We start from the raw sequence: 17,690 nt of genomic DNA, 5'->3' as shown, positions 1-17,690 counted from the left end.
AAATGTATTTGACATAGATGTCTACAGTTTATATTAAAGCATTGTATAATTTTGAGAAATGCTGAAATTTAATCCATAAAATTATCCATTCTATTGTATGCATAATAAAAAAAATGGTAAAGTTGTCACAGTCCTAACAGACCATAGGGCTACTGTCTCATTAAAGAAAAATGACTAGTGGTGGTTTAACCTGAGGTTCACCACACCTCAGGTATGGGCAAAAAATTGAGAAGGAGAATCCTTCATTGTAACCTCAGCTAGTACAGGAATTGAACCCATACTGTTGGCATTATTCTGCATTGCAGACCAACCATCCAGCCAATTAACCTAACTGATTTACAGTATGTGGCGTGGTGGCCTTCAGGTTAAACCGCCATCAGTCATCGGTCTCTAATGAGAGGGCAGCACTATGATCTGGTTGGACTATGGTGATGTTTTAATTTATTCATAATATAGAGATTAAACCTGGTTGGTTCTCGTTGCTTTAACTCTTAATTTAAATCTTGTCTGTCTTTTCTGAAATAAAGAGAGCAAACGATTAAATATGAATGCAACTAATCTGAGTAACTTTAATCCTATCTCCAGTAATGAGACATCAAGAAGTAGGGACACGAGTAGGCCATTCAACCCCTTGACACTGTTCCACCATTCAGATGGATCATGGCTGTTATGACATAACTCATATCCACTTTCCTCCATTCCCTCGATTCCCCTACTAAAGTGAATTTATCTATCTTAGCCTTAAAAATATACAAGAACTTTGCCTTCCAGCTCTCTGTGGGAGGGAATTCTAAAGACACAAAACCCTCTGAGAGAAGAAATTCCTCCTCATCTCAGCCTTAAATTGGTGCCTCTTTACTCTGACATTATGCCATCTGGTCCTAGACTGTCCCATGGCGGGGACCATCCTGTCAAGCCCTTTAAGAATCCTACGTTTCAATACAATCTCCTCTCATTCTTCTAAAGTCCAGTCAGTAAGTCTCAACCTGTTTAGTGTTTACTCATAAGAAAATCCCTCCATATAAGGAGTGAACTGTCTGTAATGAAAGAATGTCTTTCCTTAAACAGGGTAACCAAAACTGTTCGGTTCTCTGAATGTAATCTTAACAGCACTTACTACAGTTCCAGACGACTTCCTCTTCTTATACTCCAACCACCTTGAAATAAGGACCAACATTTCATTAACCTTCCTGATTACCTGCTGCAACTGTATGCTAGCTTTCTGTATTTCATGCACAAGTAGCCAAAGTCACTTTGTATTGCAGCTTTCTGCAGCTCCATTTAACAAGTAAACTTCTTTTGTTCTCACTTCCAAAATGAACAGCTTTACATTTATCCACATTATACATGATTTTCCAACTTCTTGCCCAATTAACCAGTGATATGTCTGTAGAAATTGTTTGTATTCTCCAAGCAGTTTGCCTTTCCACCTTTTTTTTATGTCATCTGTGAATTCAACTACAATACATTCACTTCCTTCCTCTAAGTCATGTTGAATGGTTCATTGTATTTCATGTGTGTGAAATATTAATGTATGAGATTTTTTGAACCTTAACTTCATACATCTCTAAACTATTGCTATAATTCTAGTAATAGCACACCAATGATGTTACATTTATTCAACGGAATAGATTACTATTAACTTCTTACTTTTCTACTTTACTTTCTGGTTATGCATCTAAAATTCACATCCTGCCTTCTTTATAAGTATACCAATTGGTGAGACATTACTCCTTTTCTATAACTTAATTTACAATGAACTATGGAGTGAGAATAGATTTCTTTATTGAGAGTCATAGAGATATGCAGCATGGAAACAGACCCTTCGGTCCAATCCATCCATGCCAACCAGATATCCCAACCCAATCTAGTCCCACCTGCCAGCACCCGGCCCATATCCCTCCAAACCCTTTCTATTCATATACCATCCAAATGCCTCTTAAATGTTGCAATTGTACCAGCCTCCACCACTTCCACTGGCAGCTCATTCCATACACATACCGCGCTCTGTGTGAAAAAGTTGCCCCTTAGGTCTCTTTTATATCTTTCCCCTTTCACCCTAAACCTATGTCCTCTAGTTCTGGACTCCCCGACCCCAGGGAAAAGACTTTGTCTATTTATCCTATCCGTGCCCCTCATGATTTTGTAAACCTCTACAAGGTCACCCCTCAGCCTCTGACGCTCCAGGGAAAACAGTCCCAGCCTGTTCAGCCTCTCCCTATAGCTCAAATCTTCCAACCCTGGCAACATCCTTGTAAATCTTTTCTGAACTCTTTCAAGTTTCATAAAATCTTTCCGATAGGAAGGAGACCAGAATTGCACGCAATATTCCAACAGTGGCCAAACCGATGTCCTGTACAGCCGCAACATGATCTCCCAACTCCTGTACTTAATACTCTGACCAATAAAGGAAAGCATACCAAACGCCATCTTCACTAACCTATCCACCTGTGACACCACTTTCAAGGAGCTATGAACCTGCACTTCAAGGTCTCTTTGTTCAGCAACACTCCCTAGGACCTTACCATTAAGTGTATAAGTCCTGCTAAGGTTTGCTTTCCCAAAATGCAGTACCTTGCATTTATCTGAATTAAACTCTATCTGCCACTTCTTAGCTCATTGGCCCATCTGGTGCAAATCCTGTTGTAATCTGAGGTAACCCTCTCAGCTGTCCACTACACCTCCAATTTTGGTGTCATCTGCAAACTTACTAACTGTACCTCTTATGCTCGCATCCAAATCATTTATATAAATGGCAAAAGGTAGAGGACCCAGCACCGATCCTTGTGGCACTCCACTGGTGACAGGCCTCCAGTCTGAAAAACAACCTTCCACCACCACCCTCTGTATTCTACCTTTGAGCCAGTTCTGTATCCAAGTGGCTAGTTCTCCCTGTATTCCATGAGATCTAACCTTACTAATCAGCTTCCCATGGGGAACCTTGTCGAATGCCTTACTGAAGTCCATATAGATCACATCTACTGCTCTGCCCTCATCAATCTTTTTGTTACTTTCTCAAAAAACCCAATCAAGTTTGTGAGACATGATTTCCCACACACAAAGCCATGTTGACTATCCCTAATCAGTCTTTGCCTTTCCAAATACATGTACATCCTGTCCCTCAGGATTCCCTCCAACAACTTGCCCACCACCAACGTTAGGCTTACTGGTCTATAGTTCCCTGGCTTGTCCTTACCACCCTTCTTAAACAGTGGCACCACGTTTGCCAACCTCCAGTCTTCCGGCACCTCAACTGTGAATATCGATGATACAAATATCTCAGCACAAGGCCCAGCAATCACTTCTCTAGGTTCTCACCGAGTTCTCGGGTACACCTGATCAGGTCCTGGGGATTTATCCACCGTTACCCATTTCAAGACATCCAGCACTTCCTCCTCTGTTATCTGGACATTTTGCAAGAGCTCACCATCTATTTCCCTACAGTCTATATCTTCCATATCATTTTCCACAGTAAATACTGATGCAAAATACTCATTTAGTATCTCCCCCATTTTCTCCGGCTCCACACAAAGGCCGCCTTGCTGATCTTTGAGGGGCCCTATTCTCTCCAGAGTTACCCTTTTGTCCTTAATGTATTTGTAAAAACTCTTTGGATTCTCCTTAATTCTATTTGTCAAGGCTATCTCATGTCCCCTTTGTGCCCTCCTGATTTCCCTCTTAAGTATACTCCTACTTCCTTTCTACTCTTCTAAGGATTCACTCGATATACCTTACATATGCTTCCTTCTTTTTCTTAACCAAACTCTCAATTTCTTTAGTCATCCAGCATTCCCTGTACCTATCAGCTTTTCCTTTCACCCATACAGGAATATGCTTTCTCTGGATTCTCGTTATCTCAGTTCTGATGGCTTACCATTTTCCAGCCGTTCCTTTACCTGTGAACATCTGCCCCCCAATCAGCTTTTGAAAGTTCTTGCCTAATACCATCAAAATTGGCCTTTCTCCAATTTAGAACTTAACTTTTAGATCTGGTCTACCTTTTTCCATCATTATTTTAAATTGTCAACATTTATTTTGATTTTTTAATCAGTATGAGTGAAGCACAGCTGGTTTATGTTTACAGTCCCTAAGTTGAACTGAAGCAGTAAATAATTTGTACAGTTTCTGCCTAATGGCATAACTATATTTAAAACAAAAACTATTATTAATCAAAATCTTCAAATTATCTCAATAACTTAATAGTTGAGGATTGACCAATATGGTTTAATAAAGTATTTAGATATTGGTGAATATTTGAAATGTAAGAAAATATGAAAGAAGTCATTTAACGTAGTGGTGAATGTTAAGTTTCCTCTCCATTTTTAAAGCAAATGAAAAGTGGTCATTTATCACTGGGAATGATGTATAAATGTAAGAATGTTTTGTTGCAGTTGTATAGGGGAGTGACAAGACCATCTAGACCAAGTACTCAACCCAGTTTGAATATAGAACATTACAGCACAGTACAGGCCCTTTGGCCCTCAATGTTGCATCAACCTGCGAAATTCATCTGATGCCCACCTAACCTACACCATTCATTATTAACCATATGTATGTCCAATGCCCATCTAAATGCCCTTAATGTCGGCCCATCTAAATGCCCTTAATGTCGGCGAGTCTTCTACTGTTGCAGGCAGGTCGTTCCATGCCCCTACTACTCTGAATGAAGAAACTACACCTGATATCTGTCCTAAATCAATCACCCCTTAATTTAAAGCTATGTCAACTCATGTTATCTTCACCATCTGAGGAAAAAAGCTCTCACTGTCCACCCTATCTAACTTTCTGATTATCTTATATAGCTCGATTAATTCACCTGTCAACCTTCATCTCTCCAATGAAAACAGCCTCAGTTCCCTCAGCCTTTCCTCATAAGAAGTTTCCATACTAGGCAACATCCTAGTAAATCTCCTCTGAACCCTTTCCAAAGGTTCCACATCCTTCCTATAATGCATTGACCAGAACTGCATGCAATACTCCAAGTGCAGCTGCACCAGAGTTTTGTACAGCTGAAGCATGCCCTCGTGGGTCCAAAACTCAATCCCCCTACCAATAAAAGCTAACACACTGTATGCCTTCTTAACAACCCTATCAACCCAGGTGGTAACTTTCAGGGATTTATGCATCTGGACACAGAGATCTCTCTGTTCATCCATTAGTCTAGTACTCTGCATTCCGAAGTGAGCTACCTCTCACTTTTCTGCATTAAGCTTCATTTACCACTTCTCAGCCCAGCTCTGCATCTTATCTATGTCCTTCTGTAACCCACAACATCCTTTGGCACTATCCGCAACTCTGCCTACTTTAGTGCCATCTGCAAATTTACTAACCCATCCTTATACACCCACATCCAGATCATTTATAAAAATGACAAACAGCAGTGGCCCCAAAACAGATCTTTGCACACACCACTGGTAACTGAGTCCCAGGATAAACATTTCCCATCAACCACCACCCTCTGTCTTCTTTCAGCTAACCAATTTCTGAGCCAAACCACTAAATCACCTTCAATCCTGAAACTCCTTATTTTGTTCAACCTTATCAAACTCCTTACTGAAGTCCATATACACCACATCAACCGCCTTACCTTCATCTACCTTTTTTGTCACCTTTTCAAAGAACTCAATAAGGTTAGTGAGGCATGACCTATCCCTAATCAAATTATTCCTCACGAGATGACAATAGATCCTATCTCTTAAAAACTTTTTCAACACCTTACCCACAACAGAAGTAAGGCTCACTGGCCTATAATTACCAGGGGTTGTCTTGACTCCCCTCCTTAAACAAGGAAACAACATTTGCAATCTTCCAGTCGTCTTGCACTACACCTGTCGACAATGATAGAACAATACAGCACAGAACAGGCCCTTTGGCCCACGATGTTGTGCCGAACTTCTATCCTAGATTAAGCACCCATCCATGTACCTATCCAAATGCTGCTTAAAGGTCGCCAATGAATCTGACTCTACCACTCCCTCGGGCAGCGCATTCCATGCCCCCACCACTCTCTGGGTGAAGAACCCACCCCTGACATCTCCCCTATACCTTCCACCCTTCACCTTAAATTTATGTCCCCTTGTAACACTCTGTTGTACCCGGGGAAAAAGTTTCTGACTGTCTACTCTATCTATTCCTCTGATCATCTTATAAACCTCTATCAAGTCACCCCTCATCCTTCGCCGTTCCAACGAGAAAAGGCCGAGAACTCTCAACCTATCCTCGTACGACCTACTCTCCATTCCAGGCAACATCCTGGTAAATCTTCTCTGCACCCTCTCCAAAGCTTCCACATCTTTCCTAAAGTGAGGCGACCAGAACTGCACACAGTACTCCAAATGTGGCCTAACCAAAGTCCTGTACAGCTGCAACATCACCTCACGACTCTTGAATTCAATCCCTCTGCTAATGAACGATAATACTCCATAGGCCTTCTTACAAATTCTATCCACCTGAGTGGCAACCTTCAAAGATCTATGTACATAGACCCCAAGATCCCTCTGTTCCTCCACCTGACCAAGAACCCTACCATTAACCCTGTATTCCGCATTCTTATTTGTTCTTCCAAAATGGACAACCTCACACTTGGCAGGGTTGAACTCCATCTGCCACTCCTCAGCCCAGCTCCGCATCATATCTAAGTCCCTCTGCAAGTCCCTTCAAGAGTCGTGAGGTGATGATGCAAAGATTGAAGCCAAAGGCTCGGCAGTCTCTTCCCTGGCTTCCCAGAGAATCTGAGGAAAAATCCCATCCAACCCTGGGGTCTTATCTATTTTCAGATCTTCCAAAATTGTTAAAACCTCCTCTTTGTTAACCTCAATCCCATCCAATCTTGTATTTCTGTATTATCACTAACATTGCCCTTTTCCAGTGTGAATACTGATAAAAAGTATTCATTAAGTGCTTCCCCTATGTCCTCAGATTCCACACACAACTTTCCACTACTATCTTTGGTCCCAATCTTACTCTAGTCATTCTTTTATTCCTGATATACCTATTTAAGGCCTTAGGGTTTTCCTTAATCCTATCCGCCAACAACTTCTCATGTCCCCTCCTGGCTCTTCTTGCCCCTCTCTTTAGATCTTTCTGACTAACTTATAGCTCTCAAGCCCTCTAACTGAGCCCTCATGCCTCATCCTCACATAAGTCTTCCTCTTCCTTTTGACAAGAGTTTCAACTTCTTTAGCAAACCATGGCTCCCTCTCTTGACAACTACCTCCCTGCCTGGTAGGTATATACTTATCAAGGACCTGCAGTAGCTGTTCCTTGACTAAGCTCCACATTTCAAGAGCTTCCTTCTCCATCCTAGGCATCCTAAATCTTGCCTCAACGCATCATTAATTGCCTTTCCCCCAGTTATACCTCATTCCCTGTAGCCTGTACCTATCTCTGCCCATTGCTATTGTAAACATAACCAAATTATGGTCACTATCGCCAAAGTGCTCACCTACCTCAAAATCTAGCATCTGGCCGGGTTCATTCCTCAGTACAAAATTCAATATGGCATCGCCCCTTGTTGGCCTGTGTCAGAAAAACCTCCTGCTATGTCAGAAAAACCTCCTGCACACATTGAATAAAAACTGACCCATCTAAACTACTTGAAATATAGTATTCCCAGTCAATATTGGGGAAGTTAAAGCCCCCCATAAAAACTACAAATAGTTGTTTGATATCTTTATTTAAGAAAATAACCAGATGCATTTGAAACAGTTCAGAGAATATTCACTTAACTGATTCTTGAGAAGGGAGTTCAACTAATGATGAAAGGCTTAATAGATTGGGCCTGTATCCAGTGGAGTTTAGAAGAACGAGAGGTAATTTTTCTTCTAAAACACAAGATCCTGCTAAAGAGGGAAGGAATTCCTGTGGGAGAAACTAGAACTAGGAGACTGCTTAAAAATAAGGGATCACCTGTTGAATGAGATGAGAAATTTTGTCTGGATATTGAGAATCTTTGAAACTCTGCTTCAGAGCGTAATATGAGCTGAGTTGTGTAATATTTTTTAAGATAGTGGTGGATAGATTCTTAACTAACAAGGGATTCAAAGTTATCAGGGTAAACAGAAAGGTGGAGCTAAGGCCAGAAACAGGTCAGCTACAGTTTTATTAAATGTTGGAGCAGGCTCGAAGGATTAAATGGCCGGTCCCTCTAGGGTAGGTATTACTGCTGGATTATTAATCCAGAAACCCTGGTGATATTTAGTGACCTGGGTTCAAATCCTGCCATAGCAGATGGTGAAATTTGAATTCAATAAAAATGTGGAATCAGGAGTCTAATGATGTCCATGAAACCATTGTTAATTGTCAGGAAAATCCCATCTGGTTCACTAATGCCCTTTAGGGAAGGAAACTGCCATTCTTACCTGGTCTGGTCTACATGTGACTCCAAGTTTATTGCAGTGTGGTTGAGACTTAATATAATTAGGTATAGGTGATAAGTGCTGGCCTGGCCAATGACACCCACATCCCATGAATGAATAAAATAAAAAAAGGTTTATATGTTCATTATTTAAAGAAATCTAATACTACAACATTCAAATGCATAGAAGAGGCTGAAGCTAGAAATATTTGTGATAAGGACTGTCCTTTGACAATATGACAGATGATGTCAGTTCACAACAGATATTACCTGCAGCACCTAGGAGATTGGAGAGCATTGCAATCCCAAACCTCTACATCAGCTCTGAATCATTTCAGCTTAAGGACCTTTGACTCAAAGTTGTTAAGCTGAAATTCCAGCCACAGATTCTTGTGGGACATCAGGGAGAGAAAGAGTGCCTGACCACTGTTCCTAGAGATGATCCCACCTCCTAAGTATAACTTTAAAATCAGTTAGTAGTTAAGAATTCGAGGATGTGACTGCAGCTTGGTCAGATATTGTCTTCCAATAAAAATATTATGGTGGAGCCTTAGCCTTGACTCTGAACAAAAGGTCTGAAAGTATTGCTTCCTGTGTGGATAAAAACAAGGGGAGGTGATGGCCTAGTGGTCTTATCACTTAACTGTAATATTACCAGAGAACCTGGTAATATTCTGGGGACCTAGCTTTAAATCCTGCCATGTTAACTGGTGGACTCTGAATTCAATACATCTCTGAAATTAGGAGACTAACGATGACCATGAAGCCATTGTCAATTGTCAGGAAAAGCCCATCTGGTGCGCACATGTCCTTACCTGGTCTGGCCTACATGTGATTGCATAATTCCCTACCCTAGAAAAAAGATCATTGCTATATCTTAAATTATCGCATTTGGATTTATTTATGGTATCCTTTAATTGACTATAAATTCTATAAACTACAAATACATAAGAATATTTAAAATAAAATTATGTTAGAATAGAACCTGTACAATAAAGTGCAATGGTGATAAGTAAAATAATGTATTTGAAGTTATTTTCAAAAACATTTACAATTGTGGAAGTGGTGCTTTTATTCTGATTATCTGTATCTGTTTTATCTGTCCCAATTTTCCATTTCTTTCATTTTGAATTTTCCAGGAGGAAGCAATCCATGGATTTCAAGTTAGCAGCTACCTAGACTTTATGGAAAATCTGGAACATTCCTACAGAGCGACTATACTGACAGAGATGGAAAATATTAAATCATAGTGAATACAACTTAAAGGTTTATACAGTATCTAGTAAAATCACAATCTTTACTTTTTATACACAAATTTTCTGAAAATTTGAGTAATATAAAATAGTTGTATTACAGACCTGCGCAATTAAGTTAATCACATTTGCAGTAAATATGACTTGTCATTTAGGTGGTATAGTGAGAAAGAAAAGCATGTTAAACAATACCAATTTGTGAACAACCATATGCTCTCACAATCATTTGTAGCATATTAAATAAAATATATTTTTAGGAATGTTATGTGAATTCTTTCCTTTGCATTAGGCTGACCAACTTAATTTTCCCTGTAGTTATTATGTCATGTTACTGTGGGAGAAAATATGTTCAACACAGTGAGGATCAATTTCCACAGGTAATATTATGGTACCGTGTAATTATCTCCAGGGTTTCCATGAACCTCCGATGAAATTATGAAAGAATGGTTGGAGAAATCCAATGAACTTACAATTCCAGAATCTCTAAATTGAAGCATTTGTTAATTAGCTTATGTACAAGAGACTGCAGGTCGTATGATCTCAATGAATCTAGTTATTGGTAAATAGTTTGGAAAAGTTACAGGTTTCTAGTTTGTCGAATTAAAAGTGTAATTGAGCTATGTTTCTGTTCTGGGACTACATTGGGACTCTTTTGGTTTTAAATCCGTTACAATAAGCAAAAGTAAAGTTCAAATATAAGTGTACATTACCTGTAAATTTATACCACAGTTGAATATTTTGCAAAATTTGTGTATTGCTGACTTGCTTATAAAGAATTTCTGATATTATAATAGCTGTCTCTTACCTAAATCTAAGGGAAATTAATGGTGTTCTCATTTGTTCCTACTCTTTGCAGAATTCAGATGTGACCACAGCGATGCCGAGTTGCTGTACGGTTGACTATTTCAAGCACATGCAAAAGGCAGAAATATATTATTCAACCAATTTTCTATAATTTCTACTGCAGCAGTGATGGGCATTAGGAACACCAGTGCAAATGCTTGTACTTTTATGTGATTAGTGCTTAATTGATTTTGAATTGTTACTATTTTTTCTCAATTCACAAATTAACTATGTTGCTTGTTAATTTTACTGTGTTATATTTCTTAGGCTGTTAATGCAAAACTGCTTTGCATAGATTTTGATATATTCCTGCCCATGCGGTCAACTGGAGCATTGTTTGCTCGTAATTTTCACACTTCAATATGCATTGTAATGCAAAGTCTACACTTTGATCCATAACTGCAATGCTTGGTTTCAATAAAGAACTTTGTCAAAGTGCATTCCACACTGGACTTTGGTTATGTAACATTAAAATCATTGGAGGCATATATCTAAAGAACTAATTTTCTTAGAGCTTGGCGTGAAGGGTGTTTGGAGCTCAGATGTCACGAGGTTTCTCTTACATGAGTTGCTTTCAATTCAATGGAATTCAGGATGCTGAAGTATATTCTCCAATAATCTCTATTTCACAGTATTAAAAGTAGGGAATTTATTCTATATTATTGCTCTATAAATAAGTTTATTTGCTTATCTTAATAATATATGTAGTTTGATCAAAAATGCTCTATACTTGATTAGTTCGCAAAGCTCTGTACTTTTCAAATAATTGAGCAGTAAATTGTGCCAGTACTGATGACCAGTATTTTTGACATTCTTAACTTGAATCCATTTAGTTACATTGTAGAAAAAACTGTCAAGAACATCCTTTTAATTTTGCAAAGACATAAACCAAACAATTTCTAAAAATTCTATTTTCATGCAGATTTGGAGAAACTCTTCTGGAAAAGAAATGACTCAAAAATAATAGCAATTTGAAGCTGAAATATTGATAAAAAATTGCCAGTGGAATTTAGACAAGCAAGACCTAATCTATTCTGTTCTGTTCACTGCTAAACAAGCCTTGGTGAAAACCTTCGCTCTAATATTTTATTTTAAGAATGGTGCTTGTGTTTTTTTTTTCACTCCAGCTTCCTGCATTGCAATCAAAATTGCATGTGAGTCTTTTCTGACAGGTATGATGTGATGAGTAAGTCCTGAATGGGGATCTCAATTTATCAATAAATGATTTAAGTTAGGATAGCAAAGACATGGTAACCAAATTTCCATGTGTTGTAAAGATAGGCAGGAAGATATGTTGTTAAGAGCAAATAAGGAGACTGGTATAGATAGGTTGAGTGAGTGAATGGGCAGATGGAGTATTTTATGAGAAAGTGTAAAATAGTTCACTTACATGTGAAATAAATGAGAATGACTTGAGAGCTATTACAGAGACTTGGTTATGGGGTGACAAGAGCTGGCAACATAATATTCAAAGATATTTGCTGTTCCAAAAGCATAGGCAAAAATTTGTTAATAAAGGGAGGTATCATTATGATGGTGAGTGTTGATTTGGGTGAATTAGGTCATGATGCAGAATCAATTTGGGAGGAATTTTGAAATAGCAAGCAAAAGAAGTCATGGCAAGTGTCATCTACAGATTCCCAAACAGTTACTTAACTGTAGAGCAAAGTATAAATCAAGAAATAATGAAGACATGTAATGAGGGCACTAAAATTGTCTTGAATGATTTTACTCTGCGTATTAACTGGACACACGTTACTGGACAAGCTGTTCCAGCACAGATACAACACTGGCATTTACCGGGCAATGTGGAAAATTGCCCAAATATGTGACCTACTCATCACATCATGTCTATCTGAAAAAGACTCATTTGTGGAAGCTCTACTTTCTTCCTTTCTTTCTATCTGTCAGCCAACCAATTAATCTTCTATTAACATCTACCCCATGAAAGAACGAAAAGGACAAATCCAACCCAGCCAGTTGCTGCCCCATCAATCTACTCTTGATCATCAGTCAAATGATGGAAAGTGTGATCAACAGTGCTATTAAACAGCACCTGCTCAGTGATGCCCATTTTGGGTTCCTCCGGAGCCACTCAGCTCCAGACCTCATTACAGGCCTGGTCCAAACATGGACGAAGGAGCTGAATTCCAGAGGTGAGATGAGAGTGACAGCCATTGACATCAAGGCTGCATTTGACCAACTGTGGCATCAAGAGCTCTCGTAAAACTGGAATCAGTGAGTATTGGGAGCAAAACTTTCCGTAGGTTGGAGTCATAACAGACACATAGGAAGATGGTCATGATTGTTGGGGGTCAGTTATCTTAGCTGTAGGACGTCTCTGCAGGAGTTCCTCAGGCTAGTGGCCTCGGTCCAACCATCTACAGCTGCTTCATCAGTGGCTTTCCTCCATCACAAGGTCAGAAGTGAGGATGTTTGCAGATGATTGCACAATGTTCAGCAGTATTCATGACTCCTCAGATACTGAAGCAGTCCCTGTTCAAATGCAACAAGATCCGGATAATATGTAGGTTTGGGCTGATAAGTAGCAAGTAACATTAGTACCACAATTGCCAAGCTATCATCATCACGAAAAGAGACAATCTAACCACCATCCCTTGGGATTCAATAGTGTAAATATTACTGAATTTCCACTATCAACATCCTGGGGTTTACCATTGACCAGAAACTCAACTGAACCCACCACATAAATGCAGTGCCTACAAGAGCAGGTCAGAAGCTAGAAATATTGCGATGAGTGACTTGCCTCCTGACTCCTCAAACTCTGTCCATCATCTACAAGGCACAAGTCAGGTGTATGATGAAATACTCCCCACTTCACTCCAGAAGCTTGGCACCATCCAGATCAAAGAAGTCCGTTTGATTGGCACCACATCCACAATTATTCACTCCCCCTACCAGCGATGCTCAGTAGCAGCAGTGTATACTAAATAGATGTACTATAGAAATTCACCAAAGATTATCAGACAGCACCGTCCAAATCCACAATCACTTCCATCTAGAAGGACAAGGGCAGTACATTTATGGGAACGCCACCATCTTCAGGTTTCCCTCCAAGCTACTCATCATCCTGATATTGCCGTTCCTTCACTGTTACTGGGTCAAAATCCTGGAATTCCCTCCTTAATGGCAGTGTGGGTCAACCCACAGCAAGCGGACTGCAGCAGTTCAAGAAGGCAGCTAACTATTGCCTTCTCAAGAGCAGCCAAGTACAGGCAATAAATGCTGGCCAGCCACAAAGTCAATTTGACAAGGGTGATATGGGTGATGAATTTCTAGTGTACACCCGGGATTGCTTCTTAGAACAGTATGTTGCAGAGCTTATTTGGTAACAGGCTAATTTAGATCTTGTAATGTGTAATGAGCGAGTATTAATAGGAGATCTTACAGTTAACCATCCTCTGAGGATAGCAATCACAACATAGTAGAATTTGAAATTCAGTTTGAGGGAGAGAAACTAGAGTCTTAAATCAGTGTCCTCAACATATGTAAGGGTAATAACAGAGTTATGAAGAAAGAATTGGGTCAAATTGGCTGGGAAAACAGACTGAGGTGAAAGTTGGCCGATAAGCAGTGGCAGACATTTAGTGAGTATTTCTTATTGCTGAGTAGAAATGTATTCCGGTTACAAAGAAATTCTCTAAGGACAGTATTAACTTGTAGTTAATAAAAACAGTTAAGCACAGTTTCCAATCAAAGACTAAAGCATACAAAAGCAGCAACGGAAAGTGATAGGCAAGAGGATGGGGATTTTTTTTTTAGAAACTGCCGTGGACAACTAAAAAGCTAATAAAGATTATGAAAGTAAATTGGTAAGAAATATAAAAACAAATAAGAGCTCTACATATTTTACAAAAAAAAGTAGCTGAAGTATGTGTGGGACCTTTGGAGGATGCATCTGGGGAATTAATAACAGGGAAATCATCGCTAATTTAAACCAATATTTTATATCAGTCTTCATAGAGATGGAACTACAAACATTCCAGTAATAACAGGTGAGCAAGGTGCTAATGAGAGATAAGATCTATAATTGATTCCATCATCAGTGGTAAAATAATGGGATTAAAGGCAGACAAGTCCAGAGCCTAACCGCCTGCATTGAAAGGAAGTGGATACAGAGATGGTGGAGGTGTTGGTCAAAATATTCCAGACTTTTCTGGATTCAGGATGATTCCAGCAAGAAGGGAGGGGGGACAGAAAACAGGAAACTAAAGGCCCAGTTAGCCTAACATCTGTCATTGGGAAAATGCTAAGACTTTATTATTAAGGAAAAAAATAACAGACATTTATATAGTGCTACAAAGCAGCACTTGCTTAGCAATAACTTGCTCACTGACACTCAATGTACGCTCCACCAATGTTACCTAGCTCCTGATCTCATTACAACTTTGACTCAATACAGACAAAAGAGCTGAATTCAATAAGTGAGGTGAGGGTGACTGTCCTTGACATCAAGGCAGCATTTGACCGAATGTGCCATTCAGGTGTTCAAGGAAAACTGGAGTCGATGGGAATCAGGGAGAAAACTGTCCACCCATTGGACTCCTATCTGGCTCAGGGGATTTTGTTTGTAGTTGATGGATTTCAGTCATCTCAGCTCAGGACATCTCTACAGAACTTCTTCATGGTAGTGTCCTCGGCCCAATTTCTTCAACTGTTTAATAACCTTCCCTCTAACAGGTCAGAAGTGAGGATTTTTACCAGTGTCTCTAAAATGCTCAGCATCCTTCATGACTCCTACAATACTAAAACAATCAATGTCCAAATGCCAGAAGACTTTGGCAAGTTTGGACTGAAAAATTACAAGTACCATTTGTGCCATAAAAGTGCCAGGCAATGACCATCTCCAACAAGAGTAAATCTAGCCATCGGCACTTGACAATCCATGGCATTAGCATCACTGGATTTAGCATAATTAAAAACTTGGGTCTCCATTGACCAGAAACATCAGACCTGGCTAGTCATAAACTTAGTGATCTCAGATTAAGCCCCATTCTCTGCAACTGCATCCTCAGTTTCCTGAGCCACAGGCCACAATCATTGAAGATTGGGGACAATATTTCATCCTTACTAACACTCAAAACTGGAGACCTCCAAAGGTTTGTACTCCACCCCCTACTGTACTAGCTGTGTACCACTACTGCGTCGCCAACTATCAGACTAGTGCCATTTAAAAGTTTGCTGATGCCACCACCATAGTCAGTCGAATCTCAGATGGCGACGAAACAGACTACAGATGGGAGTTGGAAGACCTGGAAAAATGGTGCACTGAGAACAACCTAGCTCACAATGCCGGCAAAACCAAGGAACTCATTATTGATGGGATGTTACTCATGGCCCCCCTACATGTTAACAGCACAGAAGTGGAACAATTGGAGAGTGTCAAGCTTCTGGGAATGGTCATCAACAGCAAGCATTCTTGGACTCTTCATGTGGATGCACTGGTTACAAAGGCCCAACAATGTCACTTCTTCCTCAGGCAGCTGAGAAAATTTGTCATGATGGTGAATACCCTTGCCAACTTTTATAGGTGCGCCATCGAGAGCATTTTGTCTGGATGTATCACTACCTGGTATGGCAACTGTACCATTCAAGATTGGAGACAGTAACAGAGAGTGGTGAACTCAGCCCGGATAATCATTAAGGCCAACCTCCCATCTATAGAATCCATCTACCAGACCCACTGTCAAGGAAAAGCCACCAGCATTCTCACAGATCCACCCCACTCTGGCAATGTTTTTCTACAACCTTTACCATCGGGGAGAAGATAAAGAAACCTGAACACGCACCAGCTGGTTTCAAAACAGTTTCTACCCTACAGTTAGAATACTAAATGAACTCACAAACTCTTAGCATTCACCTGTACCTGCGTTTTTATTTTGTCGCTATTACCTATTATTTACTTATCTATGCTATTTAACAATGTGATCTGCCTGTATTACCTGCAAAACAAAGCTTTTCACTGTGCCTCAGTACACGAGACAATAAAGTTAATTAAGTTCAATTCCATTCATATGACTGCTGTGTCTAGAAGACATGTCAGTGGAATGAATCCTGCAGTCTGTAATTATCTTCCTACTTCTTGAAAGCCTGTCCACTACCTACAAGGCAAAAGTCAGGAGTGTGATAGAATAATCTCCACTTCTCTGGATGTGTACAGCTCCAACAAGTCTCAAGAAGCCTGACACTACCCAGAGCAAAGCAGTCCATACAAATGGTACATTCGTAAGCATCCACTCCCTACACCACTAACACTCAGTAGCAACAAAGTGTACCATCAACAGGATGCACTGCCGAAATTCAACAAAGCTCCTCAGATAGCAACTTCCAATTCCACAGACACTACCATCTAGAAGGACAAGAGCAGCAGATGCATAATAATGTCACTTCCTGCATGTTCTCCTCCAAGGCACTCACTACCCTAATTTGAAAATATATCACTGTTCTTTGAATGTCACTGGGTCAAAATCTTGAAACCTCCTCCTGAGTAGCACTGAGGGTTCCAACCAGATGGTCTGCAGTGTTTCAAAAAGGTACACATTCATCATTCTTGCCACCACATTTTCAAGGGTACAGGGATTGTCAATAAATACTGGCCCAGCCAGTGACATCCATGGATAAATGAAAATAAATTAGTACATCTTTGAGCTACATGTCATTTTTTTTTGTCAGGTTTCACTCCATTATCCCTAAATTCCACCAAGTTATCCAAAAACAGTCATAGCTGGCTGTTTGGTTCACCAGTAGGTCTAAATGCAGTTGGTGCTGCACATTCTGTCTACGGCCAAAGCTTCTCTAGAATGCAGGAGACACAGCAGAGGATTTGCCAATTGAGCGTGTGAACTGATGGATAGATTTAGACATTTGGCTCACCTCGTCACATTGCTGCTAGCTAGCAGTATAAACTGAAAATGAGAGCAGCAAATAGTGCCATCTGTTTCCCAATACATTGCAAGTCTGCAGCTGTCCCAATTCTCCAGTTTCTTGATTCGAGAAGCTCTTTCACAGTCACTTCCAGTCCCTGCTTTACCCAAAATGCACCTTTATAAGGGCAGCCAATCTCTGATTGATACCAGCTTTCAACAAAGCTGAACCCCCTGCTGAATATACTGTCCCTCAGTAGCCTTTTTAGTACTGGTCTACACATTACAATCATGGAAATAAGTAGGCAGTATAAAGCTTGCATACTGTCTGCATCACTTCCTATGGATACAGGT

General features: G+C 39.9%; 1 protein-coding gene across 2 annotated transcripts in view; it reads left to right on the top strand.

Annotated features, from left to right (window-relative positions):
- The window catches only part of tbc1d32 (TBC1 domain family, member 32), a 247,339-nt gene extending 236,449 nt beyond the window's left edge, over positions 1–10,890 (top strand). For both annotated transcript variants that reach the window (XM_072555916.1, XM_072555917.1), the window contains 2 exons: positions 9,496–9,622; positions 10,466–10,890. In XM_072555916.1, the coding sequence (XP_072412017.1) occupies positions 9,496–9,606 (111 nt within the window). In that variant the 3' untranslated portion in view covers positions 9,607–9,622; positions 10,466–10,890. The remainder of the gene's footprint in view (positions 1–9,495; positions 9,623–10,465) is intronic.
- Positions 10,891–17,690: the final 6,800 nt, after the last annotated feature.

Source organism: Chiloscyllium punctatum, chromosome 3, assembly GCF_047496795.1.
Source record: "Chiloscyllium punctatum isolate Juve2018m chromosome 3, sChiPun1.3, whole genome shotgun sequence".
NCBI lineage: Eukaryota > Metazoa > Chordata > Chondrichthyes > Orectolobiformes > Hemiscylliidae > Chiloscyllium > Chiloscyllium punctatum.
Note: the sequence above shows the minus strand (reverse complement) of the source record. Positions and strands in the feature narration are given on the sequence as shown.